We start from the raw sequence: 19587 nt of genomic DNA on the forward strand, positions 1-19587 counted from the left end.
CAAGGCCAGCTCCTGAGTGGAAACGCAAAGCTTAGCAATATCAGCAAACAGCACTGGAACATAAACATAAGGGGGAGGCGCCCTCTAGTGGTCAGAACTGGAACTGCTCCCAGCTACACCCACATGCCTAATCAGAGATCAGAGAAGACTCCCATTCTTTTTATTGTTTGTTTTTTGTTGTTGTTGGTTTGTTTTTGTTTTTGAGACAAGGTTTGTCTGTAGCTCTGGAGCCTGTCGTGGAAGAAGACTCCCATTCTGAAAGGGTCATTGCCACCACAGCGACCTGATGGCACTTTCAGGTAGCCTACATTTAGTAAATCATATGAAGTTTGCCCCCTGGATTATTTTTCCTTTGAGACAGAGTTTGTCTCTGCAGACAGTTTGGCCTGAAATGTACTACATAATCCAGGCTATCCTCAAAGTCGCTGCAGATGCCAGGATGCCAGGCACCAGGCACCGCGGCTGGCTGCCCCATGAGATCTGTAGAAATAGTCCCTGGAGACATTGTATGGCTTCTAGATCTGGCATGTTGGCGAATGTCTTGTGTACATACAAAGAGCAGAGCAACTAATGTTACTGTTTCAAAACCGACCTTCAGCAAGGCTCCTTCTGGACTAAAGTGTTATTATTTTCTCTTCTGTGAAAGGCCTCCAATAGATCTGTAAACATTCATAACTCCTTGCCACACAGAAGTCCATTTAAAAAAAAAACACACACACACTTCCATTGTGTCAAAGATCCAGATAACTATGACCACGCCCTGTTAGAATGGAGCGGTGTGCTGGGGGAAAGAACCAATGTTGTGCTTCTGTAAGCAAGCTATGATAATTATTCAACATTTCAGCGCAGGACACGCACAGGAAGCTGTTCTGGATATAAAGCAGTCTGCGTTTTCATTGATTTTCAGGACTTTAGCCACGGTTCACGCCACTGACAGAATCCAACATGACCAACTCAACAGAACTATTTCTCTGCGGACAGGTCACACTACGATGGCGCTCCATTCATGACTTATAGATGATGGAAGTCTAGGGAAGATCTTTAGCTGACAGAATAACCCGCCCATTCCTGATGGCTGAAGCTGAAGGGCCTGAAGGTGGGAGATAAAGGGACACAGCAGGACTCAGGCAGGACTTTCAACAGAAAATTTTCCCATTTTGTTTTTCTGGCTTTAAGATTATTATTTTTTTTTAAATTCGCAGAAACAAAAGAAAACAAAACAACAAAAAAAAGGATTTCAGGCAAATAAAAAAATAAACTCTAGGTAGTCATGGTTCAGTGTTCCATTTCTTTATTTTACCTTCATCAAGGCAAGCCAAGTACAGATGCTGTACATTAAAAACATAAATATACCTCTCACACACGTCCATTTCCACACAAAGGACTTGTCCTATCTGCTGTTCTCTGAAGTAGGTAACCACAGTCAAATGTACAAAGAGCCATCCGCCGGTCCCACATAGCCAACTCCAATCAGCAAAACATCGATTAACGTCCATATTCCCAGGCCCCCGAAGCTGAAGAGCTTGCCGAGGCCTTCGCGCCACTGGCCCAGGTAGAAGCGATCTGCTCCAAATCCCCCAAGGGTGATGCTGCGGAGAAAGACAGAATGGTCCCAAGAAATTGCTGCTACCAAGAAAACATGCTTTATTCTTTCCCAAGCTTTCTCGGGCTTTCAGTGGATTCAGTTGTCCACACGTCTGGGCGCCATTCTGTTGAGGGAGCTGCGGGTTGCATTCTGCCACCCAGCCCCCGCCACCAGCTAGCTTTACCCGAAATAACAAGCTGGAATACAAGGGAAAGGCTCAAGCATACATAACAGTGCAGAGGAAGGGAGCCCGTGGACCAGCTCCAGCAGGCACCCACCCATGGCCAACTCTGCTGGGGTCCTACACCCTCCCTCAGTGCAGAGCAGCCTGTATCCAGAGGAAGGTTCTGCATCTCAGCCAACTGAATGGAATACTTAAGAGAAAAAGCCTGCACCTGTACTGAGCAAGCACAACCTTTTCCTGTCATTACTCCCTAAACCACAAACGACAGCATTTACACTGGATGGCACGGGCCATCTCAGGATGGGAGGTGAAGGCATGGGATGTGCATGGGTCTGGACAAGCACTATATTGCTTGATAAAAGGGACCTGGAGTGCCCATGACTTTTGTATCTGAGGGGCCGAGGAACCAAGAGCATTCTGGAGCAAAACTGCAGACATCTTGTCTTCAGGGTGAACATTCTGAATAGCCTAGGCTGAGTTGTGACAAAATGCGTTCACAATTCCAGTCAGCTGTTCAGTGTACCGCATGGTGGAAATGCTGACAGCAGAAGGGATCCCAGGTGAGGGTGTCATGGGAATGCTATCATTGCAATCTGTCAGACCACTTTAAGATGAGATCTGGTTTGTTGTCTCACAAGCCTGGTGGCTCACACCTGTAATCCCAGTGCTTGGAGGCTGAGATAGGATCATTGTGAGGTTGAGGCCTGTCTGGATGACATTGTAAGTTCCAGGCCAGCCAGAACTATATGGTAAGAACTGATCTCAAAAAGCAAAATGAACGAACAGAGCAATTTGAAAGTCAGCCATGAGTTTTAATTTCAGCCACTGCAGACAAAGCCGATGGAGAGACAGTTACTGGATTGTACTTGTGTTTCTGAGTTCCACCATGGAGTCTTCTTTTAGTTTTCAATTATCCCTTTTCCCAGACAGGGTCCTTCTCTTTCCTCAGCCTAGACCCTAACCTAGGCACTGTTGCCACCAAGGGGGACCTTCGGCAACATCTGCAGAGATTCTGACTACCAAGACTGACAATTAGTAGCAGAAGATCAGGAATCCAGCAGGCTTCCCAGTAGGCACAGGACAGCCCCAAGACAAAGAATTTGGCCCAAAATGTCAACAGCAGACAGAAGGGGAACCCTGCCCAGCATCACACACCACAGGCCTCGGGGTCTCGGGCCTAAGACTTCAGATGTTCAGGGTCTAACTTTCCAGCATCATCCCACTGAAGTCCCTTCTGGTTTCTCCTTCTGTGGGAAGAGCCGGTACACTTCTTTTAGACACCGTTTAAAGTTTAATAACACACAAGTGTATTTCCTTTCCTTCTGTGCATGCATTGTGTGGTATGTGTGTGTACAGAGCGGTACCAGAGGCTCACCTGAGCTGCCCTGCTCTCTTATTAATCACCTAATCACCTGACTATAGGCGGAGCAACCAGGCAGGAAGTAGAGGCGGGGTGATGAGAATTCTGGGAAGAGGAGTCAGTCTGCAGTCGTCACCCAGACACAGAGCAAGCAAGATGTGACTGCCTTGCCATAAAGGTACCAAGCCACATGGCTAACACACACAAGAATTATGGGTTAATATAAGTTATAAGAGTTAACAAGAAGCCTGAGCTAATAGGCCAACCAGTTTATAATTAAGGTAGATCTCTGTGTATTTCTTTGGAACTGAATGACTACAGGACCGGGTGGGACAGAGACCTCAGTCAACAGAATGGTGTGCCAACGTGGGGCTGACCAAATCCACTTAAAAGCCTGAGAGAGCTTGGGAAGTAATTCTAGTAGAAAAGAATAGAGTTAAGCACAGCTTCTTGATAGCAGCACTTTCTCGGGTGGGCTCTGCTTACTAGAGGCAAGCACTCTCATTTAAGAGAGGCTTCCTGACTCAGCTTTAGCTGCCATGAAACACTTAAATGGTGTTGATGAAAAGCTGACCGCATGCTTTTTGGTAGTGGCAGGGACTTTGAAATGCCATAGAATTGTGGCAATAAACATGGCTCCGGCTAGTACCTCTGCCATGAGGCTAGATGCTCAGAAAGCAAAGGAATGGGATGGATTCAGCCATCAAACCCATGACTTTAATCTTAGCTATATTGTTTAGCAAATTAAAGACTCGTGTGGTCAGAAAAAGAGAGATATACAGTAAAGATAGATTCAGACCAAAAAAAAAAAACTCTAAACAATTTAGTGTGTTTAAAAATACATATGTGGCCTTGGGAAAGAAAAGAAAAAGGTTAAAATCCTTAAAAGAAAAAAATAAACAAGAGAGTAGTTGGGTGTGGTGGCGCACACCTTTAATCCCAACACTTGTGAGGCAAAGGCAGGCAGATCTCTGTGAATTCAAGGACAGCCTGGTCTACAGAGTGAGTTCCAGGACAGCCAGAGATACAGAGAAGCCCTGTCTCAAAAAGCGAAAAATTATAAAATAAGAGTAAAAGAAAGAGTTTAAAATAAGACCATGTAAAGATGAAAAATACACAGAGAGTCTGGATGCTGTTGTGTTGTCTTTGAATTGCATGACTGCTGAGGAAGGAGCAACAGCTGCTAAAAGACATTTGATTACAAATGCTGCTGAATTAATCCAACATATATATTTTGAAAATGCCTTGACTATAAAATTGAAGTCAAAAGATATGTTACTTTGGAGAAGAGGTTTTGTTTTTGTTTTCACAAGAAATGAGGGACTGTGGATTCATTCTGCATTAAGAAAAATCAGGTTTGACCAAGGAAGACCCCCTGAGAAATCTCCGGGTAGGAGGAATGGCCCCCATGTCTGAATTCTACATCCAGAACAGTTCAAAGACTGCTACCTGAGATGATCAAGCCTCACAGGACACTCCAGTCAGGACTTGACCACAATTCTAAATTTTCTTTAGATCCCCAAAAGATTATCAGTGCCCCCCAAGGAGCAGGGAACATCCTGGAAAACTATGCCCACATCCCCAAAAAGTAGATTATGTATGCTTGCCTTTGTTCAGAATATTAGTTATAAGTTGTTATGGATAGTCAGTAGAAAAGCTAAACAAAGGAGATCTGATTCAGAGTTCTTGCTTTAAAAAAGGAGGGGGAAGTGCTGTGGGACAATGGTCTGTACCCTGTCACTTGTATTTTAAATAAATGCTGATTGGCCAGTAGCCAGGCAGGAAGTAGAGGTGGGGCGACGAGAATTCTGGGAAGAGGAAAGAGTCAGTTTGCAGTTGTCACTCAGACACAGAGCAAGCAAGATGTGACTCCCCTGCCATAAAGGTACAGCCATGTGGCTAACACAGACAAGAATTATGGGTTAATATAAGTAATAAGAGTTAATAAGAAGCCTGAGCTAATAGGCCAACCAGTTTATAATTAATGTAGACCACTGTGTATTTCTTTAGGACTGAATGATTGCAAGACTGGGTGGGACAGAAACCTCGGTCAACACCTGACTGCATCCGAAGCTCATCAGCCCCTGGGAACCACTGGACCCAGCACGCACTGCTGCAATGGCTGCTTGGACCTGAACTTAGGCTCTCGTGCCTGTGCAGCAAGCACTCCACATACTGAATCATCCACCTCTCCCTAATACCCACTCATTTTTATGCAAGAATAATAGGTATATAATTTCTAGACAGCAAAATTATAGGTAATTTAAAATCTTTTTTGTTTTGGGCCAACTAGATGGCTCGGTAGGTTTAGGTGCTTGCATCAAAAGCCTGGTCCCAGGTCTCATCCCCAGAACCCACACAGAAGGGGAAGGAGAGAATCAACTCCACAGAATTATCTGCTGGCCTCCACATGTATGCTGGGCAACACTTATACACACATACACACTTACTCATGGACACATACACACGCACAGCAAAACAAAATGTTCAAATTAAAACTTTTTCCTTTATTTTCTAGTTTTCAGTTTGGGCACACTTCTACTGTCTATAGTAATCACTGACAATATGCATTACAGACCTGTATCAAACAGTCTGCAGCGTTTTAGGGACTCAGGTGGCTGCTGGCAATCTCTTAAGACCCTGTAACAGTAGTTCCAACAAGTCACATTTGGAGGGGGAGCGGGAGGGCGGGAAGCTAACGCTGCTCAGTTCCACAGAGCTCCATCTACTGTTCCACTCTTGTCTCTTAGCATCTACCTACCATAAGACTGGCTGAGTATAATGTTTAGAAGATTCCACGAACCCCAAAGACACCCTAGGAGCATTTAAACTCAGCAGACCAAAGCGTACCTCAGAGCCAGAGCAGTTGACCACTTATAGCCTCCGGTCCAGTTGCAATACAGCAATTTGGGGAAAGTCCGGTTACCTTATACAAAAACAAAAACAAAACAAAACCATGGGTACCTAAAATACCACTCTCATAGAGACTTATTTATGAGCATTGGTCTTGTAATTTAGAATATGAAAGAAGTTAAAATCTTTTTACAAAAACATTTACTATGTCAAACAACATCATAAAACAAAATTCTTGTCATTTAATGAAAAAATGCAGTGCCTACATTAGTTAACTTATGGCTAACCACGTGGAGAGAAATATAAAACTAAATCCACCTTAAATCATCTACCAAATGCATTCCAGAAGGATTATAGACCTAAACATGAAAAGCCAAACTTGGTTTTTAGAAGAAAATGCCTTTGTCTTTATGAACCCAGAATAGAAAAACAATAAACACAGGCTGAAGGGGCTGGTTCTGAAAGGAGCTCCCACTTTGACTCAAGTGCATTTTAGAAGTTCTGTCCGGGAGGGCTGGAGCGCCAGCTCTAGGGATAAAGCGCATGCGTGCAAGCATGGAAACCAGGGTTTGCATCTCCAGAGCTCACTGACAAGCTGGGCGGGCACACAATCCTAGCACTGAGGAGTCAGGGACAGGAAAGGCCCGGGTCAGCTGACGAGTGAGAACTGAAATTGGTACACTTTGGACTCAGTGAGCGACCCCCCTTAACAGAGTGGAGAGCAATCAAAGAAGGCACACAATACCAATTCCAGGCCTCTATGTGCCCCCCGCCCCCCAACACACACACACACACACACACACACACACACACACACACACACGAAGGCAGTCATTCTGGTAGACAAGGTTACGAGGCAGACACTCTCCTGGAAGGAAGCAGGGTATAAGTTCAGAAGATGAGTCATCTCTGCAAAGATGGAGCAAAGGGAGAACCTGTTACCTCAGGCAGATAACAGTCCATCCGCACTGACTGGCAGCTAATTCTGGTGAGCTTCAATTTGTCTTAGACCTGAGAAAGTTTGCTTACAGTTCCCTCGGACTCTGCTCCTTACCTAAGCAATGAATGTGGTCTCGCACAGTGCAGTTGGCCAGATAGCGCTGCCGAGGACAGGCCACTGTCATGCAGCTGGTGGAATTGGTACACTCATAGTCTGTTTCAGGAAGCTGCCAGCAAAACCTGCAAGTCATGTTGATGACGAAGTTCCTCTGGGGTTTGAGGTCTTGATCCTAAGGACCGGAGCACAAAGTTACAATATGGGGCTGTTAGAACATCAACAGACCACAGTCACATGACACCAAATTTCTAAAACATTTCTATTTAGGACCAGCAGTAAGTAAAGGAAGCAGGTTAAGTAGCATCAAGGGGTGAAACATCTATATAGGTTACTCAAGGAAAATGGCTACGGACTGGGTGTGGTAGTGCATATTTTTAACCCCACACTTAAGAGGCAGAGGCAGGTGGATCTCTGTGAGTTCAAGGCCAGCCTGGTCTACATAGTGAATTCCAGGATAGCCAGAGTTATATAGTGAGACCCTCCTTCTTGAAAACTAAACAAAAACAATGAAAGAAAGAAAAAGGGGAACCCCTTTTAACCCCAATACCTCGGAGGCAGAGGCAGGTAGATCTCTGAGTTTAAGGCCAGCCTGGTCTATGCAGTGAGTTCTAATACAACTAAGGCTACCCTGTCTCAAAAACCAGAAAGAGTTATCTCAGGGTGGTATTTCACCACTTTTGTTAACTTTTAAATAATGTACATTCATATTTTTATAATATATAAGAGTCTGAAGAAATGGCTCAGTGATTAAGAATGACTGCAGACAGGGTCCCAGTGCTGAGAGTGGGGAGTGGACAGCTCCCACCCCTAACCAAGAAACTATCTGCAACTGGTACCCATTTTCAAAGGAAAAATTACTCCTCTCCAACAGCATCTCCTTGGGTACATTAACTACACTACAGGGTAGGTTCCAAGCCCAGGAGTAGATCTTGGCCAACACAAAACCACAAAACAGACTCAATGGTATTTTTGCAGACTTTTTGTCTCAGCTTGGTTTGGACATTTTTCGTCTTATAGGTCTTTTGTTCGTATATTCTGGTTTCTAATTTTGCATGTGTGCATTGTGTGTGTGTGTGTGTGTGTGTGTGTGTGTGTGTGTGTGTAAGTTTCTTGAGTTTCGGAGTTGGGTGTGTATAGAGTTGGGAAGAATCCTGGAGAGAGCATGATCAGATTATATTGTAAGAAAACAGTTTTTCTTTTTCCAATTAAAAAAGACACCCCCCCACCCCCACCCAAAGAACACTGACTGTTCTTCCAGAGAACCCAGGTTTCATTCCCAGAACCTACATGGTGGCTCACAACCATCTCTAACTCCAGTTCTAGAGGACTCCTTGCCCTCTTCCGGCCTCCGTGGGCATCAGAGGCACATGGCTGCACAGATATGCATGCAGGCAAAACACTCATACGCTGAAAAAAAACTGAAGAAAGAAAGAGGAGGAGGAGGTGTGCTTTCTATAGCACTTCAACATCAGGGCTCAGAAAAAACACCACGGAGAGCTTTGCGTGACTGCCACCATGTGGCTCTCAAGCGGACTGCATTCTGTTTGAAGTGTCAAGAGCTCATGGAGCATAAGTAACAACCCCAGAAAGCCTGAGTCAGGAGAGAGTGAGGACACCTTAGCACTGAAGCGGGGCCATGTGCTTTGCTTACATAAGGACCAGACTGGGGCCAGAGCTCGGGGGTCTCTCAACAAAGACCACACCTGATCCTTCCATCTACCTGGAAGGTTTGCTCCCTTACTTGTCCTGTGAGCTACCAGGTATGCCATGCACCTACTCAACCCATCTCTATACCACCAAGAAAGAGACCAGATAGAAAGAAGAAAAACGTACAAGAACACAGGAAGGAAACAAAGCCCCGTGCTCTGAGATCTAGTGTATGTTTCCTGCAGGCTATAGTTAAAAATGTCAAGTCAACTCATAAAACCAAAACTATCCACAGAGGCAATGCTTCCTTCTCTAAGACAAGACCAGTACTCACTCCCAGCCAGAATATCTGGAGCCTTGGCTGTACCCGTATTAGGGCTCCTCTTTTCACCTCCAGCCCTAAACAGCACCTTCCTCGAGACCACTGCAATTTCATTTCTAAGGCTGTGCTTTAGGAAAACTAAGCAAACCAGGTCATACTTTTCATTTAAATTTTAAATAGGAGATCCTTTAAATCTTTTAAATTATAGCCTTTAAATAACATAACTTAGAAAGTTACAGCCACTGTGAAGACACCTAAGCACAACTCTTTCTTAAGAAACCAGGAGTCTGACTTGGAGTACGCAGCGTCCTTTTCTTAACTCTCTCTCTCTCTCTCTCTCTCTCTCTCTCTCTCTCTCTCCTCATTCTTAAGTCTAAAGTACGCACATCACATATTTCTACTTTAATAAACTTTGCTTCACTCTGACTTGGCCTAGTCATGGATATGGCTTTATCTAAGTGGGAAGTCCCTAACAGGGCACTGGTCACAGTACTATGCTGCGTCCCCACTACTGACGAGACACATCCCTTTGCAAGTTCACCTGTGGTAAAGACATTACCATCCCTCTGTACCCCAGTTCTCACTACTAAGAACACATGCGCTCGTGAAGGACTTAGGCTGGTAAACTAACACTCCCAATCCCACAGAGCAACACTGCCACCCAACAACAACCAGCCCGCCTGTTAATATAACCAAATCAGGGAAACCCGGTATGGAAGGAAGTGGAAGGCTTTATTTATAATCATGTTTATTTCAGTGTGTGTGTGCATATGTGCATCTGCATGTAGAAGACAGACTGACACCCAGTGTCTTCCCTGATAGTTCTCTACTGAACCTAGAATTTCATATTCAGGTCCTGAGGTAGGCACAACAACCACTTTACCAACCAAACCAGCATCCAGTGCTAGTTCAGCTAGAAGGGACAGCCAGCCCTCAAGGTCCTGTGACTGTTTCTCCAGCGCTGGGATTACAGGTGCATGCAGCCATTCCCAGATTTTTACAATGGTGTAAGGACCCAAACTCCAGTCTTTGTCCTTGCACAGCAAGTACCAACCAACTGAGCTAGCCTCTCAGCCCAAGATCTTCATTTTTTGGAAAAAAATTGGCAGTGGGTCAGGGATTGTTGAGGGCAGGGCCTCATGCATACTAAAGGTATGTTCTACCACTGAGATATACTCCTAGAACCAAATGCAAGACTTAAAAAATACTCTGCAGTGCAGTCACAAAAGACCATAATCAATCACTTCTGGATATCCCCGGCCCGCGTCTGACCAGTGTAAGCCACATTTTTAATGCTATACTCCACGCAGTTGGAATAAAGAAACTGCAATACTTACAACGCAGGTAACAGAAGGTTTCACTGTACAGTCAAAAGTGACAGGCTTCCCATAAGTACAGGAGAAATTGGTCGCACAGTCTATACAGTCTGCAGGAAGGCGGCTACACAAACCATTGCTTGGACACTTCATCATGTAAGGGGGGATCTCAGTACTTTCTGGGAGGTGAGAGGGCATCTTATTCTCTAGGAATAGTGATGAGAAGAACAGGGAAAGACAGTGGAGAGACCATCATTAGACAGGACACATTACTGGAATTCAGACAGCACAGAGTTCGGGTCTGGGACACCCGCAGTCTATGAGGGGTTCTGTCACCAGCTAGTGAGGAGCTGGTACCCTGGTTGGTGACATTAGTAAGAAGCACTCCATCCCTGCCTCCCAAGTGGCTATGAAAACCGTAAGTGCTCATTGATATACAATGCCAGCAAAGTGCTGCGTCCAAGTTCGACTCAACAGCTACAGGCACAGGGGAAAAACTAAAGCTTGGACAAGGCAGAGTCTGTGCAAAACCCCAGAGGAAGTATTTGACAGAACTGGAATCAGAACACACATCTCTTCAATGTCCTTTTCATCAGAATTTACTGATAGAAAAATAAAGCCACTGACACTCAATTCTAGAAAATACTGTTATTAGTATGTATGCCCAAATAAGAATCGCTGAAATACCTCTGCCAGCTTCAAGTCTGAGTCACTGAAATAATGGAACTCCAAAGAGAAGAAGCTACAGAGCCGGCATCCATTTAGCAAAGCAGAAGCACTTGAAAGCTGGCCTAAAGTGGTCAATTCTATAAAATTATCATTACCCATCATGTTCCTACCTCCATGTGACTGGCTGGTTCAAATCACAAAACTGAAATGGCCATAGGTCTGGCTAGTTACAGTGGCTGCCGGAGAAACTGAGGAAACAAAGACCCTAAAGGGGTAACTTTCTCAAGCTCCCAATAGCACGACCCCACCAAGTTTATAACCACGGATTTATCCGACCCTTCTAATCGCTGTGTATCTCTCAGCATTAAGGAGGCATTATAGACTTCTTTTATTCAAGGGAAAACAACAGTGGTAAGGAATTGGGAGATAATAATAAGCAAGAATAAATAAATAATAGGCAATAATAAATAAATGGAAATGAGGAGTGTGGGGCTGGAGTAAGAGGTGAGTCAGGCTTCAAAAAGGAATCAAACATCAAACCTGTCTAACTGAAAGCAGCTGTGCCCTTAATTTACATATCTAAACAACACCACCACACCAAATAGCCAAAACCAAAAGGTGACTTCGTAAAGAAATGCTTATCGGAAGCAGAGAGAGGGGAAAACCTACCCCAGCGAAATATGCACATTTACTAGAATAGAAAACGTCTAGTACCTGCTGCCCTGGGAACTACTGTGAATATGCCTGTTGGGCCCGGATCCTTTATTGCCTGAGCCAGCGGCTGCGAATGCTCTAAATTTAAGGATCCTACAATTAGAGAAACATGTTATCCTGGGATATGGTACCCTTGGTTTATGTGCTTAACAGGTAGGGGCTGCGCAGCGCACATAATGGTTCATGAAACGGGAACGACCGGGACGACTTGGGTTTTGGGTTACCGCGGCCCAGTCGTCTGTCGCCGGCCTTCCGCGACTCCTGGTGCCACCACCTTGCCCGCTGCGGCCCCCGACCTTGAACTCACCGTCGCCCGACAGAACGTAGCACTGGGACAGGAAGAGCAGCACGCGGGACAGGAGGCGGACAGACCTCAGCGGCTCCGCCGCAGCCTCCATCTTGCCGGTGCGCGTGCGCACTTCCGGGCCAGTGGGCGGGGCGCGCCGAAGGGGGCGTGGCAGGGCGTGGCCCGCAGGCGCATTGCTGCTTGGCTCCGCCTGCGGGCATTGCTGGGTCCCAATTCGAAAGTAGGGTAGCAAGCGACTGGAGGTGGCTAGGAACTAAGCTGCCCTCACACCCTTTGAGTGTGTCCCTCTCTTTCCACTGGGAGTCTGGGAGAGGGCGGTAATGATGTTAACTCATTTTATTTCAGCCGATCCATGCAGCAAGGAAAGTAGCTCCAAGAGGGTCAGGTGGCTGGGGTCCCAGGCTCCAGGACCCAGGACTCCTGCGTTGGGTTTCACCCAGTCTAACTTTGGGGGGAACATGCGGTTCTTACAACAGTTCCTCTGAGACTGGGAAAAGCAGGTCAAGCCTCAGGGGTCTGGGACAAGAGCCAAGTGTGTGGGATTTTCATGCAAGAAGAGAGTCCCAACGCTGCCCCATCAAGAGACCACCAACAGCGAGGAGGGGAGCTGCCCTTGGCGATCTGCACCGTTTCCATCATGCATATCTCAGGAAACATGCTGTTGACATGCCTCTCTTTCCTATGCCTGCATTTTGTTGACATGCACTTTGGGGTCCTCAAACTCCCCGTTCCCCCACTTGTACATTTTTTTTTTTTTTTTTTGGTTTTTCGAGACAGGGTTTCTCTGTGGTTTTGGAGCCTGTCCTGGAACTAGCTCTTGTAGACCAGGCTGGTCTCGAACTCACAGAGATCCGCCTGCCTCTGCCTCCCGAGTGCTGGGATTAAAGGCGTGCGCCACCACCGCCCGGCTCCCACTTGTACATTTGATAAGTGAAAAAGTACATGAAATGGTGTCTGGCATTTGACAAACCCGAAGTTAGCTTTAAAAATTAACACAGTCTGCACTCTGCACCGTAACACTGGTTTCATCTATGACACTGATGGTTCATTCTTAGTGCTCCCAGGAAGTTCAATGACTACTATGTTAAAGACAGATTCCTTTCTGCATCTAATTTGAATTCTGCAGCGCTACTGAAATAAATCCTTAACTAAATTCTCTTTGGCATAAAGCTATTTTAATTAGGTTCCAAGACAGTAAAGTTTGGAACCTAATTAAGTCCTTTAAGTTAAAATCAGAAGTATGGGGGCGGAGCGATGATTCGGCAGTCAAGAGCACTGGCCGCTCTTATAAAAGACCTAAGTTCGATTCCCCGCACCCACACGTGGGCTCGCTACCACCCACAACTACAGTTCCAGGGACCTGGTGCCCTCTTCTGGCCTCTGTAGTGCACAGACATACAGGCAGACAAAACAGCCATACACACAAAATACTAAAAATAATTTTAAAAGTATCAGAAATACAGTCCAGGGGCACAGGCAGGCAAATCTCTGGGAGTTCCAGACCAGCCAGGACTACATAGTTGAGACCCTGTCTCATTAAAAAATAAAAAAGTCAGCAACACACTTGATTCAGCAAAGAAGTGAAACACCCCACGAAAGCAGTAATTCAGCCCTAGGAAAGCAATGTAACACGGCACATACACTACAGAGGTTCTCGAAACACCATGTGATACATTTTATTTGGGACTTTATTTTTTTTCTAATGATAAGGAATTATGATTTAGAAGAATTAAAATTGCAGCTCTTAATCTACAATGCAAATAACAAATTCCACGAAATTTGAGGTCCATAGTCCTTTGCCACTAACACAATATTAGTGCTTCTCCTGTCATTGCTGGCTAAATGGTGTAGTGATTCCGATTTTGGACATGAAGTTTCAGTGTGAACTTTAGTAAAAGAGCCCTAAAAATACCTGAGACATGTGTATTAGAAAATAAGACCCCCTCCCCATGGGCTTTTCTTTAAAATCTATTTCTGTTGTTGGGTGAGAGGCGGTGGCTGCTGGGGACGGAGCCCAGGCCTCATACATGCAAGGCAGATGCTCTAGTTAGAAACTACAGCCCCCAGCCTGGAAGCCTGTCTTTTGAGAAAAAACAAAAAAAACTTTTGATAGTTCTCACTAGTGTTTCCCTCTTTGAATGAATACCATTTTACCTGTGAGGTCTCTGAAGTTTTGATCTCTTTGAGTTTTTCCAACTTCTCCTGCTTAGTCTCAGAACATAATGAATTAAAATTTGTATATATCAAATAGTCATTGTTCATTAGGTGAACTCACTAGTGGCCTGCCAGTGACCCCAAGGTTCTGAGAAGTACTAATATCTTAAGTGGTTAGGAAAATGTAGAAGTACAAGGAAGAGACTTCAAAAGTCTTCCTCAGCATTTAAAGTGCGTGATTTTTTTAGGTTCTTCAATTTTTCAATGACAGAAGCTATTGAAATTTCTCCATGAATTTTGTTGTCTCTTGTTCGAACATTTACTGCGTTATTTATCTTTTCTTTTTCACCAACCACTGTAGAAAAAAGTGAAATAAACATTTTTAAAATTAATGATTCACCTACAGTTAACAGTCATTTGATACATGCCCAAGTTTCCCCTCAATATTACTGACTAAATTTCAGTCTAGTGAACATTAGGGCCTCCCTCAATAGTTAAGTGTCCTGAGGGGAAGGATGGTGTCTAAGCTCTTCTCCTGTCTACCTGAGGACACAAATGGGAAGGGAGCTTTTACCAACATCTGATTCTTCCTACCCTATTTGAGGATGCCAAGGAAACATCAAGTGGTTGGATCCAGGCAAGCCAACCAGAATTTTCTAGAATGTGGGGGAAAGCCTGCTCTCTCTAGTAACCCATACAGTGAGCAGATGCAGGAATATGCATTCAAGTTTCTTGCCACATAGAAAGAAGAAACTGTTAAGTGGAATAAAGTATAAAGGATCAGAGCAAAACGGGAAACAGAAATGGAGAGACATGGTCCTAGTGAGGGCTGAGTTCCTGGTTACTCTTTCAATAGCGTAGTTATTAATTCTACCTTTCTGGTCATTAGTCACTCTGGTACCTTTCCAATCTGATAATATGAGATTTATAATACAACAAAGATTCTTTCTACAAGGCAAACATTGCCAGTGAACAACTGTTGGCAACACAACTCTGGGTACTTTTTTTTCCTTTCTGCTACACAACCTTTTAGCTTTCAGGTCATATCCATACTACGCCTCCAGGCATAGCAATTTCAGTTTCTCTTGATATCATTGCTAATCTTCATTTATTTCTCTTTTTAAAGCCGCATTTTGGATTATATCCGATTATATATCTCTTGGAATGCTATTTATTCATCTTTTCTTTTGATCATTTAAAATTTGGAGTCTTTTCTACACAAAGCTTAATTCAAGCTTTCTAATAAACCAGAAAACCAAGAGGAGCATCTGAGCTTTGTGCTGGGGTTGGGTAGAAGCAGTGCAATTCCACTGAAGAAATAATCTGGGTGTCTACCTCCATTTGGGCTTAAATTTTAACTGTCACTAGCAACGCCGCACCCGGGACCCTACGTGGAGCGAGTGACGCAGCACCGCGGGCTCGGTGTGGAGCCAGTGACGCAGCACCGCGGGCTCGGTGTGGAGCCAGTGACGCAGCACCGCGGGCTCGGTGTGGAGCCAGTGACGCAGCACCATGGGCTCGGTGTGGCGCTGCAGGATACTTCCATGTGCACTACCATCAACAGTCAACTTGTGATAAGTAGTTACACCATTTCCCTCCTTTTTATTTTCCTTACATAAAACCCCAAGCAGAGTATCTGAAAAAGTGGATGAGCTTAAATTACCCAAAATAAAATTATACTGAGCCAGCTGTGCATTCCTTATCTTCTTATTTAGTGTACAGCTGTCATCTAAGTCCACGTCGGCCATAAAGCCTTCTTCAAAACATTCCTTGGACACCTAGAAGAAAGAGGGATATTTCTGTCATTACATCATAGCCAGACACCACAGCAGCCCCGTTTCCCATCTCCTAATACCCTGCACAGCGAATGCCGCTTTGTTCAGACTTTGTGACTCAGAAAGGCTTGGAAGGGAGGGCGTGTGACTACTGAATCTAGGTTGTCAAAGTCTGCCACTTCACTCTCAGACCCCTTGCTCTGGAGGGCATTCCAACAGCCTGAGATCACACAGGCTCATGGTGCTTGTGTCCTTAGCTGCTGCCTCACAAGATGCCACGCTAGAAACAACCAGCTAGGGGCTCGACGGTTAATAGTAAGTATTGCCCTTGCAGAGGATGTGGGCTTGGTTCCCAGCATATACATCATGGCTCAGCCCCCACCCCCCGCTAGTTCCAGGGGCTCTGGGAGCCTCTGCTAAACTCTTCAGGCACCAGACACAAATATGATGCACATACAGACAGGCAGGAAAACTCTCATACATAGAAAATAAATGAGCTGGGTGTGATAGTTTATGACTTTAATCCCAGCACTCAGGAGGCAGAGGCAAGAGGATCTCTGTGAGCTTGAGGCCAGTCTGTCTAAGTTTCAGGACAGAATGGCTACATAGAGAGATCCTGTCTTTAAAAAAAAAAAAGTCCAGCCGGGCGGTGGGGATCTCTGTGAGTTCGAGGCCAGCCTGGTCTACAAGAGCTAGTTCCAGGACAGGAACCAAAAGCTACGGAGAAACCCTGTCTCGAAAAATCAAAAAAAAAGAAAAAAAGAAAAAAAAAGTCCAAATAACCATTTTTTAAAAATTTAAAAAATAGAACGAACAAGCTAAGCTGCTCCCAGACCTCTACCCAAAAGTAAGAGGATAAATATCCATTGTTATGAGCTGCAGATAATTCGCTTTCTTTCCCCAATACAGACATGTGGGAAAGAGTAAGTGTGAGGGCTCAAAAACATGAGCACCAGATCTGATGCAGCTCCACAGATGTAATTCACACACTGCCCTCAACAACTGAAAGCTCAGGCTGTTAGACACGTGCTGGGTAGGCGTTATCTTCAATCACCTACCTACACAGAGTGCATGGCAGGTTATTATATACTTGAAAGGTCTGTCATCCTACCTGAAGTGCGTAATCTTCACAGGTTGGACCTACAGGGATGACCATCACCTGGCGAGGAGACAACCAGAGAGGCCTGAAAAATACGTAAAATATGTATGTTTAAAGGTATTTAAAAGTGATCACTTATGTGGCTAAAAGTAATCAACACTTTCTCAAGGTGAGCTTCATAAGACAGTGGTATTGGTAAAATGGCAAAGAAGCAAACAAAACTTTAAGGTGGGAGGCATCAGAGTAGACAGAAAAGGAATTTTGAGAGGAAAAGAAGGAGGACACATTCTTGCACTCCCGGGCCTTTATCCTAGGAGCCTTGTGCCTACATAACACTTCCACACTGTAGCCTTGTGACTACACAGCTCCTCACACTGTAGCCTTGTGACTACACAGCTCCTCACACTGTAGCCTTGTGACTACACAGCTCCTCACACTGACATCCACAGCAGCTTTACTTACTGCAGCTCTGACTGAAAATCCAATTGTTCTTCAGTGGGTGAACCGTCTACCATGGTCAACCACACTTTGGAACACTAAGAACAATTCCAGTGAACCGACAGAATAAAGATGGCTCTCACTTCCAGGAAATGAAAAATAAACAGTCATAAAATGACATATTGCATAACCCCATTTTGTGACATCCTTGAACTGACAGAATTGTGGAGAAAAAAAATTGGTGTACGGTTGCTGGATTAGTAGACTGCCATGGGATAGAGCATGTGTATCCATAAAAGGTCAGCATGAGTGGTTGTTACAAACGGTGGCATCTTCAGTACCATGACTGGTGGTGACGACTTCATATTTACATGTGATAAAATCTTATGGAACAAAACACACCCATGCATAGAACTGAGCACACAAGAAATGGTAATATCTGAACAGGGCTGGCAGCATTGATGCATGGTTGTGATGTACTGTATAATTCTGCAACATGAAACCACCAGGGGAAAGTGGGTAAATTATACATCTCTCTGCATTACCTCTTACGACTACATGCAAACCTATGAGTGCATCCAAATACAATGCTGTTTTAAAAAATACAGAGGGCCATGTTTGATGTGAGATACATTTACCTTTTTCTTCATCGTGGTGTGGTGGGGACCCTTCCCAGCTACTACTTTTTGAATATGCACAGTCACATACTTCTATGCTCTGGTCCTACTCTACCCCATCCTACTGCCCCCAGGGAATCTCATTTTCTGAGACATTTTCATCAAAATCTGGCAGGTATTTGAAGTTGATACACAAAGTGTGGGGAGTATGGCTGTCCCTGAGGAGAGACTAGTCACTCCACAGAATCCCCTCTGTCTCCTTCTGCACGTCCTCATCCCACCAGCTTCCCTTAGGTTTGACCCACTTCACTCTTCCACTCTAATGAAGACACATCACCTCACCTATTTCTACCTGTTTAAACCAGAGCCAACTGTTTAGAAATATAAACATGCTAATTCGTGTGTATTCATCCCTGCGCTTTGGCTTCTCTAGAACTGTAATAGTTTATAAGCTCTGTGAGACCACAATACATTGCTCTGGATGAGCTACTGGGGACACATAGTCTTTCTAGGTATGCAGGACATTTGCAAGATGCTCAGTTCAGGAATGTCCTTACACTGCTCAGACAGATGAGCACAGCACGCTGCCTGGGGACCCTGTCACCAAGAAGGCAGCATCGCCTGGCAAGGCTGATGCAATGACACAGAACTTTTGGAGGAAACTGAGGCAGGGGCCCTAGAAATGGCACCCAACATCTACTGCAGTGGCTGCAGGGACAAGAGCTCTGGAGACAGCAGATTCTGAAGGCAGAACTAAGCTATTAGTGACAGGAGCTATCGTTCCGCCGGTGGCTTCTGGAGTGCAGCATCCCAGGGTGCATTACATTGGTACCAGTTCTTGCCGTGGCTGTTGGCGAGGCAGTTGCCTCTAAGCATGGGGTTTAGTGAGTCCCGTGATGCTGGCTCACTCCCTCACTTCTCTAAGAAGTTGCTCTGGCACTGCTGGCAGGACAGAACAAAGCAACACCCAGAGTTGCCATCTTTTCTAAGGAAATCGCTATCCTCTGTCATTGGCCTTGCATAAAGAAAGGGAAACAAAACAATCACCTGCCCCAAAGTAGTTCATTGCTCCCCTGGATTAGGACTGGTGAGAATCGATTCCTGAGAAGAGCTTAGCAATGTGGAACCTAGTGAGGTCACACTCATGTGGTAGAGTCCATGACTATCCGGTTGGTCACAGTTCATGAACCAAGGATTGAGTCCTCTTGAATATTCAAAACCTCAACAGCAAGGGCCTTTTGCTGGGCAATACCACCATCAGAGCTGTCTTAGTTTCTATTGCTGTGATGAAAAACCATGACGAAAGCAGCTTGAGGAGGAAAGGGTTTACGTGGCTTACACACCCACATCACTGTTCATCACTGAAGGACAGGAACTCAGACAGGGCGGGAACCTAGAGGCAGGAGCTAATGCAGAGGCCATGAAGGGGAGCTGCTTACTGGCTTGCTCAACTCAATCTGCTTTATTATAGAACCCAGGACCACCACAAT

At 45.0% G+C, this 19587-nt stretch overlaps 2 protein-coding genes across 3 annotated transcripts in view; both read right to left on the bottom strand.

Annotated features, from left to right (window-relative positions):
- Positions 1-1274: 1274 nt before the first annotated feature.
- Positions 1275-12139, bottom strand: Tm2d3 (TM2 domain containing 3). 2 transcript variants are annotated; one of them, XM_041651699.1, is made up of 6 exons: positions 12015-12126; positions 11708-11800; positions 10346-10530; positions 7037-7211; positions 5980-6055; positions 1275-1589 (listed from the first exon to the last, which is right to left on the bottom strand). In XM_041651699.1, the coding sequence occupies exons 1-6, from the start codon at positions 12103-12105 to the stop codon at positions 1424-1426; spliced, it is 786 nt and encodes a 261-aa protein (XP_041507633.1). In that variant the 5' UTR covers positions 12106-12126; the 3' UTR covers positions 1275-1423. The 2 variants fall into 2 exon arrangements, with proteins under 2 accessions (XP_041507633.1, XP_041507641.1); XM_041651707.1 differs by lacking the exon at positions 11708-11800 and having other exon boundaries at positions 12015-12139.
- Positions 12140-13674: 1535 nt separating this feature from the next.
- Positions 13675-19587, bottom strand: part of Tars3 (threonyl-tRNA synthetase 3) — a 45229-nt gene continuing 39316 nt past the window's right edge. Inside the window, exons 17-19 of the mRNA XM_041658859.1 lie at positions 17055-17127; positions 15832-15946; positions 13675-14523 (exon numbers count right to left, since the gene is read on the bottom strand). Coding sequence (XP_041514793.1) covers positions 14375-14523; positions 15832-15946; positions 17055-17127 — 337 coding nt within the window. The 3' untranslated portion in view covers positions 13675-14374. The remainder of the gene's footprint in view (positions 14524-15831; positions 15947-17054; positions 17128-19587) is intronic.

This window comes from Microtus oregoni, unplaced genomic scaffold (assembly GCF_018167655.1).
Source record: "Microtus oregoni isolate MIOR12 unplaced genomic scaffold, Mior012 000000F_ref0000247, whole genome shotgun sequence".
NCBI lineage: Eukaryota > Metazoa > Chordata > Mammalia > Rodentia > Cricetidae > Microtus > Microtus oregoni.